Source organism: Podarcis melisellensis (genome assembly GCF_964234715.1).
Source record: "Podarcis melisellensis genome assembly, chromosome: 8".
Lineage (NCBI taxonomy): Eukaryota > Metazoa > Chordata > Lepidosauria > Squamata > Lacertidae > Podarcis > Podarcis melisellensis.
In genome coordinates, this window is record NC_138540.1 from 56,143,910 (window position 1) to 56,157,661 (window position 13,752).

Sequence of the window (13,752 nt, forward strand, 5' to 3'; positions counted from 1 at the left end):
ATTTCTGCTTGCAGGGACATGTTTAACAGCCTGCCAGTAAAAAAAGAAGGCAGCAAACATGTGCCCAGCCCGGACAGTCCCCAGGAGAGAGAGCTTCTGTCCAACTGAGTCGTCTTGCAGCACTTGGGCATAAGAGGTTGGTATGCAGATCTGAGGTGAGGCCTTTCTCTCTGTTCAACAGATCCATTTGCTAGAAAGGTGTAACGCCTTCCTGACCCACATTATTGCCAAATAAGCTGAAGACTATTTCCTGCTGGGAAATGATAGTTTGTTTACACACAGCAGGCTGCGTTCTGCTTAGTTTGAGAGCTTTTGCTATTAGCTCTGCCCCCAGCTCAAGCTCCACCCCCTCAGCCACCAAGCACAGACAGACCCACCAAGCTGTATTCCCCCTGTCTCATGGTCTGAGCCTTAGAGGCTCTAGCAACCTTTATCAGACATCATTTAATAAGGATTCGTCTTTTGCGCCTTGGCAAACATCTCAGGTTCAGTGGCAGGGCACCTGCTTGGCATGCAAAGGTCCCAGAGTCAATCCTCAGGGTCTCTAGTTAAAAAGATCAGAGGGCGGGAGAGGCTCTCCTCTTTGACCAGCCCTCAAAATCATCTGCCAGGTTGGAAGGATAAGCAGTCTGACAACTTCTGACATTTGGAAGAAGTCTGCTTACTGCTGTAAAAAGACAACAACAACAACCTCACCCACAAGAATTGAGGGCAACCAGCCAAAAACAGCTTTTAAAAGTGGAGAGCTTACTCATTCTCGAAAGACAGAGAGCACAGTGGAGGAACTGGGAACTACCAGTTGCTCCAGGGCCTTTTGCACTGCGTTCTGAATGCATTCCTAATGCTACCACAGAAGCCCAGAAGTTCCAGAGGAGCGAGCTGCAGTTCTGGGTTGGTTTGGAGCCTGTCACACGCCTACCAGATCTCTCAGGGGCCAAGAGAATCTTGAGCATATAACAACTTTTATAGCCTCCCAAAAACATGGTAGCAACAGAATGTCAGATCTGCCCAAACATCGTCTCAATAAACACACGAGACATAACTGGCTGTGTTCTTAGATATCAAATTTCAACAGAAGTAACTCATAAAGTTCAACAAACAAACAAAGCAGAAGACCCAGCGGATCAGATCATTCTCTAGTCAGTTCATGCACAAGGTCCATCCATGTAATGGTGTCTATTCCACCTGTCTGTTCATAAAGTCCAAACAAGCCACATGAAAGGTTGTTACAGTTCCACAAAATCCTTTCACATAGTCTACTGATTGGGTTACAGGTGTTAGCAATCCACAGATACAGAGTATCTTTCTTAAAGTGACCCATATGGCACAACAAAAGTAAAACAAACTTAATCCATGTTCAGATGATATACATATAAACATTAATACAAACTCATACATCAATGTAAACAATTTTTGGATCTAAAGTTAACAGCAATCCACAGAAGCACAATTAAGTACTCAAAATAATCCACTTGGCTCACAGAGGTGAAACAAACTTAGTCCATGCTCAGGTGTTCTACATGTAAACATTAGTACAAATTCACAAAAAACAACCATAATCAATTTCAGTATTCACACCTGAGGGATGTAAGGAATTGAATAAGAAAATAAACCTAGTTTCTTTCTGCATAAGGATTTTTTGAGCTCATTCTACAGGACCTGAATACTGTACGTCCAAATTATAAAAAATGTCAAGTCCTCATCGGAATGAGACGCTTCAATAAAATGTTGTACTAAAGGAACCTCTATATTGTTCCTGATCCTAGATCGGTGTTCTTACTTTGATAGGTCTGAGAGTATGACCTGCATACAACAATCCACAGGGACATCTAATCATGTAAATTACACGTGGAGTAGCATATGTGGCAAATGCCTGTAAAACGAACTTAAAACCTTCTTTGCTGTTAAACTCCTTTACCTGCAGAGCATATTTGCAGGAGGTAAAATGCCCACATTTAAAGAAACCACATGGAGGACCAGACAACGTACGTTTTATGGGTGTTGATTTTAAATCCGTATGCACCAATATATCTTTTAGTGACTTGGTGCGTCGTTTGGCAAAAGGGGGGTATTATCACACCCAGGGATGCTCTTAAGAATATGCCAATGACGTCTGATAATTTTCTCAATTTCGAAAGTCATATGGTTATATTCTAGGGAAGCGTAAATACGTGAAGATCTAGTGTTAACATGCGAACCAGATGTCAGAAGGATCAACCTCTCTCTTAATTGTGTTTTTTGAATGGCAGTTGTTATTACAGAGTTTGGATAACCTCGTTGTAATAAGGATGCAGAAAGCAGATTTGAATGTGCTTTAAAGTCTTGTGGGTCCAATGAATGGGAAACGTGCTCTCCAGCACACCTGAGCACCAGCGCTCAAGCTGGAAGCTGCCACTCTGACCTAGAACTGTTAGAAAGAGCTGGCCTTTCAGAAGCTCCAAGTGCTGTCTTCCTGAGTTCAATGCCTGCTCATTAAAAGGACCTCTAAGGCTCAATTGATCACCTTTGTTCTTCCTTCAAAGAAATATAGGGGAAGCTGCCTTACACCAAGTCAGACCAGGAGTCCATCTATCTCAGAACTGCCTGCACTGTCTGGGAGGGGCTCTCCAGGATTTCAGGCATGGGACATTCCCAGCCCTACCTGGAGATGCTGCTGGTGGAGGTTGAACCTGGGACTTTCTACCTGGAGTTGGGCTGGGGGAGGGGGCTCAGTGGCTCCTTGAGTGATGCCTCCCTTCTCTGCCTGAGCCTGCCTCCAAGGGCAGAGGAGAAACAGAGGCCAAGGGAACACACCCAGTTCAAGAGACAAGCAGTCAGAAGAACTACCCACTTAATGGAGTGAAGTATTTAAATCTCACTGGTGGGCGTGCTCTCATTTCACAATGGGCCTGGATGGGCAAAAGTCTCTAACCCTTAGACCTTTTTGCCTTGCCCCAAGACCAGAGCTTGGATCAGCTGACCTCTGAGCCCTTTCCAGCCTTCCTTTGACAGTGAATGAGTGCAAGGAACATCAGCCACACCACATCAGGTCAACATTATCCCAAGCCACAATTTGGGCTAACCATGGTTAACAACACAAACAATGGGTTGAGCTTCCAGACCTGCAGCTTTAGAGTAATCTTTCGTCTTATGGCGCTGCTCAGTGCTCCGCTGCAGGGTTCCCTTGAAATGAAATAAGGGCAGTAACCACAGTTTCCCCATCCAGACGTCATGCCAAACCAAGGTTTCCTTAACCTTATCTATGTAAGTGTAATGTCTGAACTGGGTACTGCAAGCCACAGAAGCTGGTAGAGATCAAGTGCATTCTGACAGGGAGGATGGAATCTGATTTGAATGGAGGCATGAAAAAGAAAAAGGAACAGGCAGCTCAACTGTAAGCAATGAACTTTCTCTATACAGCTACATTTTCAGAGATCCAGCCACTTATCTTGGGGAAGTGCCAATATATTGTTCAGATAACTGCTGCAGAGAGCGAGTCACCATCTATTCAACAGCAGGAGAGAGAGAGTGAAACAAGTAGGACACAGTAATTACAGCAATTTTCCAGAACCAATGCAAAATCGGGATGGATTAATGGGGTTACAAGATCTCATTTAGTCCCTGATTCGATAGCGCAAGTGCCACTGAGTTGTACCAGGGCATAACCTGCTGCAAACAGAGCCGGCCTCCATCTCCCTTCCATGGCCTTTGAAAAGGTTGAAAGGAGAGTGACACACACACACACACACACACACACACACACACACCCAGAACAGGTGAAGACGGGAACTTGAGTTTATACAGGCAAAACATCAATGCAGTATCAGGCAGAGCTTAACAAGAACAGCAAAGCAGGGGGAGTTCTCACAGAGGAGAACAGTGTCTGTGTGGACTTCCCAGAACCAAGCCAAGTGCCAAGGAAGATTGGGACCCCAACCTCTGCAACAGCACACCCCAACTTCTGATAGCTATGGTTCACCTTCATGTTTCCAAAGGTGTAAGTCACAGGTCCTCTGAGAAGCCATCAGGGAAGGTGGTAGAGCATCTGTTCTGCAGGCAGAAGGCTCAATCCCTGGCTACCACTCTGGCTTCAAACTCTGAAACCAGTGCAGACAAGTGCAATGAACTGCCTTGGTATGTGGCGGCTCTGTATGCTCAGAGGAGTCCCATGCTATTGTGCTTCTGTTGGGACTGCTGATTTGGCTGGGCCTCTTCAGTTAAAAGAGACAAGCCCCAAGCAGGAGTTCATGCAGCAACACACACAGAAAAAACCTCTTCCGAGATGCTGCAAAACTACCAGGGCAATGACGCATGCAGAGATGCAGTGGGGATCCTCATTTATGGGTGAACTCTTTGGAGTTCACTGGAGTTTCACCTACTGTACCAAAGCACATGGGCAGCTCTTCCAAGGCACACAGGTTGGACATTATTGGCTGAGAACAGCCTTCCCAATTCTGGTGCCTTCTGGGTGTTTGTGACTAAAACTCCCATCAGCCCAGGCCAGCACGGCCATAGGATAATGGGGATATGGGACTGTTCTTAAGTGTTTTTGGGTGCTCTTAATGGTTTGAGATTTCTTTTCATTGCTTTAAATATTTCAAGTTGTTTTCATTTTATATTTAATTCCATCTTTTTGCCACCCTGGGCTCCTTTAGTAGTTAGGGTGGGACAAACATTCCACGTACATTTGGAAAGGTCCCTAAGCATTATCTAGCCCAACTCCCTGCAAGGCAGGAATCACAACTAAAGCATCCCTGACAGAGGGGCATCCCAACCTCTGTTGAAAAACCTCCAATGGAGAAGAGTCCACCACCTTTGGAGAGAGTCTGTTCCACTGTCAAACAGCTCTTACTGCCAGAAAGTTCTTCCTAATAATTCAGTTAACTAATTAATTAAAACAGAACACCATTTATCTTTATACACTATGATATTTCCCCCCCTCTCCTCTCATGTAGACTTCCTCTCCCCGCTTTTGTTTCTTTGTGATGGATGCTGTTTCTACACTCCCCTGCCACCCCAATCTTTCCTCTTTTTTAAAGGAATATAATACGCTCTTCATAAGAACCTACAAAAAGAGATTTGCCAGGTCAGGACACAGGGGTCCCCTCACTGTGGTCCACCAGACACCTGTCCAAAGCTCCCTGAGTGGGACATTTTGGGACGTACAGAGTTGCTATATTTGCTATCGTACCATTGAATAATAATAATAATAATAATAATAATAATAATAATAATAATAATAGACCTTCAATAATAAACCTCCAGTGAAGGAAAAGATGAAGTAGTGCTCCAAGGAGATGAATTAGAACAGTTCCACACAAGCAAGTAACAACTGCAGCCATTGGGAGGTTGAAATGTGTGATTTAACACTAGTTTCCATTTATATTTCGGCTGCAGTTACTCAATGAAGCAGTGAACACTGAATTGTATATTCCTTAATTTAAAAGAGCTATCTTGCCTTATGTAAGCCACTTTATATAATTTTTTTAACCCCACAATGCAAAGTCTCTCTAAAGTTAGTTTTCAAACCCCCAATACTACAAAACCAAAGAGCAATGGGTAACAGCAGATATAGTTCTAAATATTGACAACCACCTGACCAGGTGTGGCGGGTATCTTTTTTTTTTAAGGGGGGAATCACAAGTGGCACTGGTGACTACATCCCATAGGCAGGACACCATACCAATAAAAACCCAATGGAAGAGGGGCCCCAGGCCAGCTGCCATTGTTCTTGTGGTGAGAGGGCCTAGGGAAGTGGAGGAAAAGTACATGTTAGGGTTGCCCAACAACCTTTTTGGGTTAGGCCAGAGGTTGGGAACCTGCAGCCCTTTGGGTGCCGTTGGACTACAATTCCCATCATCCCTGACCACTGGTGCTGCTGGCTACAGGGACTGATGGGAGCTGTAGTCCAAAACATGCAGAGAAAACTAGATGGGGGCAGACTGAGTTGAAGCTTTGCACCTCTCCACCCTGTTGGAGACCTGTTAACAGGTGTGAATGAGCAAACTATGCACAGGTGCTTCAGGGTGCCACAACATCAGGTCATAAAGTGGAATGGGCAAACCTGTGGCCTTCCATGCACTGTTGGAACCAAATCCCATCATCCCTAACAACAGGCCATCCAGCCTGGGGATGATGGGAGTCCAGTGACAACACCTGAAGCCATAATCTTGGGTTAGACTGAGCTTCAACCCTAGAAAGAAAGAAAATACTAGGGGCTGGTGGTCCCCACATCCAAGACATTGCGGGGTGCTCCTGCATTCTGGCAGTGACACTGAAACTGTTTGAGAGTATGCAATTGCTTCTGGGAGTTTTTAATTGCTTTTTAGAAGGCTGTTTTTAACTGCTGTAATTAATTAGTACTGTAACTAAGTGGCATACAAATTATTGAAATATTTTTCTTTGAAGTATTCATTGCATTTTTATCCTGCCTTTCGTTGCCCCAAGACACCACAGCCTTCCACAGTCTGCCAAGAGAGCACCCCTTCCCTGCAAAAATAAACCCACCAACCAGGTGTGCTTGAGAAGGGGAGGGGGGGGGTCACCCCAAATCCTACTTTAAAAATGGCAGATGCCAGCTCTTCAGTCTGCTTGCTTCTCTTTAACCTGGAAGGCCATTCTCCCTGACCCCAGCGATGTGTGGGCTGGCTGTGTTTAAGGCACTCTGCACTCACACAGAAACACCCTATTTGGGATTCCTGCCTCCTTGTCTCTCCAACGTGTCTCCGCTCCAGGGTTCTGCTTCGTTTTCTCCAACGTTTGTCTCCCATTTTTCAGCCATTCTCATCAGCATCCCCCAAGGCAGAAGCATGCAGAATTGCAGGCTCACCCCGAACCAAAACAGGCGGCTCTCGAGTCTCGGCGCACACGCAACCCGTTCTTCAGAAAATAAACGAACCCAATAAGCTGTGTTTTAAAACACTGGCCTTGGAAACACGAGACCAACAGGTGGGGGCAAACTTGTGTTCGCCGAACACGTGTGTCAGCTAGATATGGAATGGGGAGGGGGCTCCACAAGCGCCCGTTCCGTGGCAAACTCGCGTCTGGTACGGCGGCACGAGTGAACTCCCAGAAGCAAAAAGAGACAGCCTGCAAGCTGCAGATAGAGCGCGCGCAAAATCCAAGCCTTGGGAAGGGATCGCGGCGCAATGGCACAGGGAGGGGGTCCCCAGTCCCACACGCACCCCTCGTCCCTTGCCTCGTACTCACCGCTCGGGCGCTCCTCACCGCGGGCAGGGGGAGCCCAAGCGGCCGTTTGCCTCGGCGCAGGGAGCCGAGCGCGCTTCAGCGGAGTCTCCCGACGGAGAGCAGCGCCGCTGCCCGGCAGATCGCTCCCTCGCCCGCTGCCTGTCGTCTTCTCCGAGCGCCAACCACCAGCAGCAACAGCGGAATCGGCGGCTCCTCCCAGCTGGGCTCCCGCCTCGCCCAGTCTCGCCTGGGCGGAGGAGCCCTCGGGAAAGAGCCGTCGGCGAGCAGCAACAGCGGTAAGGAGGTGGAGGCGCGTCCCTGTGCAGGCGCTGCGCTCCGGTCAGCCCCGAGTGCACCAGGCGGCGGCGGCGTCGACGGCGCCCACCCGGAAAGCGGGCAAGCGAGCAAGGGGCGGGCTGGCGGGCGGGAGCTCGGCCCCTCCCGGGGGGCGGAGGCGCCAAAATCTCCGGAATCTCGTGCCGCCCGTCCCGCCTCCCTCCGCCGCTCGGGATACTCCCCTTCTGCGCCGATCAAGGCCCCAGGCAGGCAGCCCCTCGGGGTGGCGCAAGGAAAGCTCGTAGTCACCAGCCGGAGCCCGATTGGAACGGGACTCTTTAGGAAAGTCCGGCAGGGGGAGGCTTCCTTCCTAGCGGAGCGGGACGTCTCCTCTGATGGCGCAACAGACGTGGACTTTCCCCGAGTACAGAAGGCCGCGTAGCTTCGGCGCAGAGCCTCCTGCTTTGCTTAACTATGCGGTTAAGCAGCGGAACTCCCTCCCACTGGAGGCGGCGATGGCCGCCAACTTAGAGGGCTAAACAAATTAGTGGAGGAGGGGGCTGTCGAGGAATGCGTCTAAATACCAATAGCTGGGAAACACAGGAAGGGAGAGTTGCTCTTGCCCTCAGGACCTCTTTCCCTGGTTTCTCCCTCGTCCTGGTCTTTTTCCACAATAGCACACTGAATCCCTTTAAGATTCGTTGAGTTTCAGGCTCGATCAGTTCAATTCATTGAGTTTCAGGCTTTAGAAACTGCTAAATCAGAGGGTCTCAAACTCTCCGTGAGTTAGGGACTTATCCTGCATGCGAAGACAGGCTCCAGTGGACGAGACCAACAGTGGGGTCAAAGGTCAAGAAGGCTTTTTCTGCACATGCTGTAGAGAGAAGTGAGGGGCAGATGGGGCTTGTCAACCTGGGAAGGCAGCCCATACAGGAGAAGGAAAACTCTGATCCTAAACTTCTGCTGCCTTGCGGGATAACTTTGGGAGAAGAAAATTCTAAGGAGTAAATGCTACACAAATCCAGAGTGGAGTCCCTAACACGGTTGGATGGCAGCTTCCGGCAACTCCTGTAGCCAAGCTGATGGCAAACATATTGCTCTGCCTTCTTTGGACTACATCAGAGAGTCCCAGAGTGGGGTCTGGTCATCTGGACCTCCATGCAAACTGCCCAGGCTTATGCCCCAGGGAGGTCACTTCAGTGCTGTTAACCCAGCGGTTTAACTTCACTCCCCACCCTGAGGCTCACTCCATTGTCTCTCAAGATAGATGCAAACGACAGCAGCAAGCGAGTCCCACCAAAAATGTCTACCATCAAACCTCAGTTGTCAAACATAATCCGTTCAGGAAGACAGTTTGACTTCCAAAACATTCAACAACCAAGACATGGCTTCCAATTAGTTGCAAGAGCTTCTTGCACTCAAGCACAAAGCAGTGTCAGACGTTCAGGGTCTGAAAAACGGTTCAAAAACCAGAGAATTTACTTCCAGGTTTTCGGCATCCAGGAGCCGAAACTTTCGAAAATGGAGCTGTTTGAGAACCAAGGTTTGACTGTATTTGTTCAGCAAATGCATTAGCTCAGTTCTTTGTAAATTTCCTCCTTTTATCTTTCCACCAAACCTATTCAAAGCAATAGACTTATCTGAAAATTCTCGCAGGGAATTGTGGCACAAAATTCTAGTGCTGATTACCACTTTCTTTGGCATGAAACATTTGGACAGAAGCAGCACCATCCTAGCCACAAATGCAAACAAGCGTTTGTAATGTAATTTCCCAGCTCAACAAAGAGAGAGAGATGATACTTCCACCTGCCATGTCCTTGGTGCCTGCCTGTCTACTTCAAATAGCCGCATCTTCTAACAGTGCTCCAACTCTTTGTATTGCAAAGTTCAGTTCCAGCATTTGCCTAAGCAAATCAGAAACAAAAGAGAGGCTAAAAGGCCAGAACCTACAATGCTCTTTGCCTGTCTGTAGGCAATGTCCAACCATCCAGCCTGTGTTTGATTTTTGTGTAGGAAAAGGGCAAAAGTGGAGACTAAGAATAGCAACTGGTACAGAATTGTAGCTCAGTAGCCAGTAGAAAGGGGAAAGGAAAGAAGGCACATGATACATCTCACACCTATTGGCTGTTGGCATTTCGCAACAGGGATTCAATCGCATTGTTGGGAATTTAGGGTTTTCTCACACATCCCAAGCTGCATCTATAGGAAACCTGCATGTCAAAGGTTTTAGAGCAGGGTGGGAAAGCTGTGGCTTTTCAGACACTGGCGGACCACAGCTCCTGCCACCATCCTTGACCACTGGGGCAGGTGGGTTGGAGTCCAACAACATCTAGAGAGCCACAGGTTAGCCACCCCTGTTTTAGAGCATCTGAGGTTCAGGTGTAGTTATGTAACCTGCTGTGGGTGGGCTCACATCAGATAAGGCACTACAGACAAAACCTGATAGGCTGGAAATGAACTAAAACCCACCGGAATCAGGGGTGGTGTGTCCCATTTTGCCATTTGAGGCGAAACAGGAAGTGCTGCCTTATCGTTGCCCCCCACCTGCCCTCCCACCTCCACTGCCTGAGCAGAAGTGACACCAGGCATCAGCGCTGATTTTGAGTGAGACTGCATCAAGTTCTGAGGTTTTCTTCTCTAGACCACACCTACCTTTAAACTGGAAAAACTCTGGCATTTCCATAAGGACACAGTGCCCTCTAGTGGGAATATCTAGTTAATCAGTCAAGAAACTGAAGGAATCTGTAGATTTCTGCTCACCATCAACCCCGCTTGCAAGATCTTTAAAACAGGAAGGTGTCCATTCCGAGATTTTACTGTATCCAAGCCAAGCGGTTGAAGAACCATAGTAATGAATGGTCATGCTTGTGATATGTGAAAACTAAGGATGGGCATATCTGCCCATTCTGGTTTCTCTCAGTTTTCCAATATTAAATTTGGTTCTCCACATTTCTAAATCCATTTGCATTTTTTTTTAAAAAAAGTCTTTATGAAAATTCATCAACAGTTTCTCCCTAACATACATGTTCAAACACAATTTTGCCTAATATACACAATTTTGCAAAGCAAAAATGCATTGTCACCAATATATGCATTTTCATGCACACTTTACCCCAATCATAATCATTTCCGTACAACTTGCTTGGCTGGAGAACTGCATTGCAAAATGCAGAGAATTGAATTTCTTCCCTATTCATCCTGAAAACTAAGAAGGCGTGGAATTCTACACACGTGCAGGAAAAGGTAAAAGGTGATACTAGGTACAGAATCCAGCTTCCTGGCGATCTCTGCTTTTTTTTCATTTTTTAAATGCCCTGCAAGTTTCTAGTCCTTATGTTTGTGACAGCAGTCATCAAACAGGGTTCATCCTGGTAAAGTCTCCAAAGTCAGAAGGTTGGTTGAAGGTGCAGCCCCTTGCACAGCTTTCTTCCATGCAAGCAAAATAAAAATCAGTAAAATAAATAAGGCAAAAACAAACAAGAGTCCACAATACATGTTGCAGGATCCAGTTTTTCTTAATCAGTATTCACCTTGATGGAAGACTGCCAAACAAGCACAGCTCAGACTCAGCGTTGCCACAGATGAACACTGGGATTTCTTGCAAGATGGTCCCAAGACCAAGGCAAAGATCCTGCTTCTCTTTTATAATCTGTTGCTTACATTTGGCAAACCATCACCATGACCAACTCCCGCCCAGAAACCTATGTCCCCACTGTGGAAGGATGTGTGGATCCTGACTTGGCCTCCACAGTCACTTACGGACTCACTGTTAATACTGTGCTCATGGAAGACAATTTTACTCGGCTATGAGTGGTCACCAAAGAAGCAGAGGAAGCAGAAGCTGCTCATTTCTGGCCATGAGGATAAAGTATAATCATGCAGCTTCTGTTTTTCTTTAGAAGTTGCAGTACCTATGTGCTAGCCCAGAATCCTGCTCAGTTTCCTTCTTTTCCTTGGCCAGCAGCAAAACCATGCCTGGCAGGAGCCAGATTCCCTCCCTGCTGGTTCATCAAAAGAAGGCAAAATGCAGCCGCGGCTCTTCCTTCCTCAGCTTTTGTTCAACATCGCTCAGTATCTGATTGTGCCACAGACTAGAAAAGACAAAGAGAGAGAAAGTATGGAACTCCCTGCCCATTGACAGGAGGCAGGCACCTTTGCTGGAATGCTGTTGGCACCTGATAAAAGCTTTTTTGTTTCAGCAAGCTGCCCTACCAACATGTAATTTTTTAGCATTTCCACTTATTTTTTTAATGTAGTTGGTTTTTTAATGTTTGTTTTTATTTGTACTTTTAACAAATATTTTAGTGTTGTAAACTGCTTAGAGGTCTTTCCCAAACACATAGATAAATTCTGTTAAATAAAAATGTTACTTAATAAAAAGTTGGACACTTCTCCAATTTCCGGCAGCTTTCCAGTGAGATAAATCATTGCCAGCTGCCCTGACACCTTAGGGTGAAGGTGGATAATAAATCAAAACAATACTAGCACTAGTAATAATCCTGTTTGGACTAAAGGTGGGTCTCCAGGTCCAACTATGAGCTTTAAGTAGTTAATCCAGGGAGCCTACTAGTCTTGCTCACTATAAATAAACACGACACCTCCTAGTGGTTAGGAAACTGATGTAACTTTCACAGAGGACTCACCGTATTATCTGGATTCCTCGACACTGTGCAAGTGCCTTTGTGAGCCTTCTGGCCCCACAAGCAGTGATGTAGTTGTTGTCCAGACTGTTTAAAAGAAGCCAAAGAAAAGCAAATATATAACAAGGCTAAGTATTATGCGAAACTGATTGCTGCCTCTCCTGAACAGAACAAAAAAGTCAGAAATTATTTAGTGCCGCTTAAGGGCAGGGATGGGGAACCCCTCTGGGCCCAATGCCTGTATCCCTTCTTAGCCAGATATGGGGAACCTTTGGCTCTCCAGACATTGTTAGACTCTGTCAGCATTCCCAGTGGTCAGGGATGGTGGGAGCTGGAATCCAACAACATCCTGAGCGCCACAGGTTCACCATCCTTACTCTTGGCCAATTCCTGGGATGGCCGAGACCAAAGTGGGCGTGGTCAAAGTGGGTGTGCCACCGACTCAGAACCCCACACATATATATATACACACACACGCGCTCACTCTCTCCATCTCCAGCAATTTGGCTTGGAAAAAAACATTCAAGCCATTGTCCTATACAAAGTATATACCTCAAGGCGCATCCCCATCTTTCAGGACCAAAAGGGTGCTCTTTCTCTTTCCTCCTCCTCCATAGGAAGAGGCCTGTAGCTGGATCAGGCCAAAGGTCCATCTGGTCCAGCACTCGAGTCAACCAGGTGCCCATTCTCAGAGCTTTATGAATCTGACAATGTTGGATTTTTGAGTGTTAACTATGAACCCTGGTAATACCCCCAAATCCAACATGTTAGATTTGTAAGTATCGATCACTCAGTTGGGGGGGGGCACGGGCGGTACAAAATGGAGGGTTTGCAGTACAAAATGGCACAAAATGAGTACAAAACTTTGATACCAGTTTGGAGAGGATCCCAAATTTGGGGGTTGGTGGTTAATAAAGCTCATTCTCAGTTTACCAGGAAAACAGCAGGTCACTCTCATAGGGTGGAGTGAGGCAGCTGCACCAGGAATTAGATTTGGGGTGCCATGAAAAGGCAGCCAAGTGTGAGTTGTTTCATTTATTATTGTTGTATTTTACTGCCAGGGAAGAGGACAAGGGTTTTTTTGGGGGGGGGTGCCTAAGGTACCAAAGTATCTGGAATGCGCTTAGGGACTAAGTGCTTTGACTGGTGGAGGAATGGGCACCATTTCTTTCCTTATTTAGCAATATTTATATACTGCTCAACTGAAAGAATCTCTAAGTGATTTCAAGAAAATATTTGATTTTTTAAAATAAAAAACAGTAAAAAATATTTTCAACAGCAGACAATAAAAATGATCAGAATGTAGATAAAATCCATGAATTTTAAAAACAAATGCACATAATAAAAGTACACATCTGGATAGACCTGCACATACAAAAACGTTTCCAGCAGATGTCAAAAATTATCCAACAAACTATCAAGGGGCAGGGAGTTCCTGAGATTATTTACTGTCATGCTAAAAGATTTCTTGCACGTGCTGTTCTGCCTCTGGCAGGTGAGAGCAGAGCAACTGAGTTAAAGAAAAATCTTTCAAGAGAAAGAAAAAAGAATACTGCTGCTCTCCTGGAGAACACTGCCACACCCAATATTTTCTTCCTGCCCCCTGGGAAAATCTCTCCTCTTAAGCTTTCATCCCACTATCAACATCCCCCCCCACAAAAGAAAGAAA

The 13,752-nt window shown here is 46.4% G+C and overlaps 2 protein-coding genes across 2 annotated transcripts in view; both read right to left on the reverse strand.

Annotated features, from left to right (window-relative positions):
- The window catches only part of CPNE2 (copine 2), a 79,697-nt gene extending 72,196 nt beyond the window's left edge, over window positions 1-7,501 (reverse strand). Inside the window, exon 1 of the mRNA XM_081922713.1 lies at window positions 7,189-7,501. The gene's annotated coding sequence lies outside the window, so the exon portion shown is untranslated. The remainder of the gene's footprint in view (window positions 1-7,188) is intronic.
- A 3,575-nt stretch (window positions 7,502-11,076) lies between these two features.
- Window positions 11,077-13,752, reverse strand: part of NLRC5 (NLR family CARD domain containing 5) — a 47,126-nt gene continuing 44,450 nt past the window's right edge. Inside the window, exons 47-48 of the mRNA XM_081921778.1 lie at window positions 12,087-12,170; window positions 11,077-11,534 (exon numbers count right to left, since the gene is read on the reverse strand). Coding sequence (XP_081777904.1) covers window positions 11,453-11,534; window positions 12,087-12,170 — 166 coding nt within the window. The 3' untranslated portion in view covers window positions 11,077-11,452. The remainder of the gene's footprint in view (window positions 11,535-12,086; window positions 12,171-13,752) is intronic.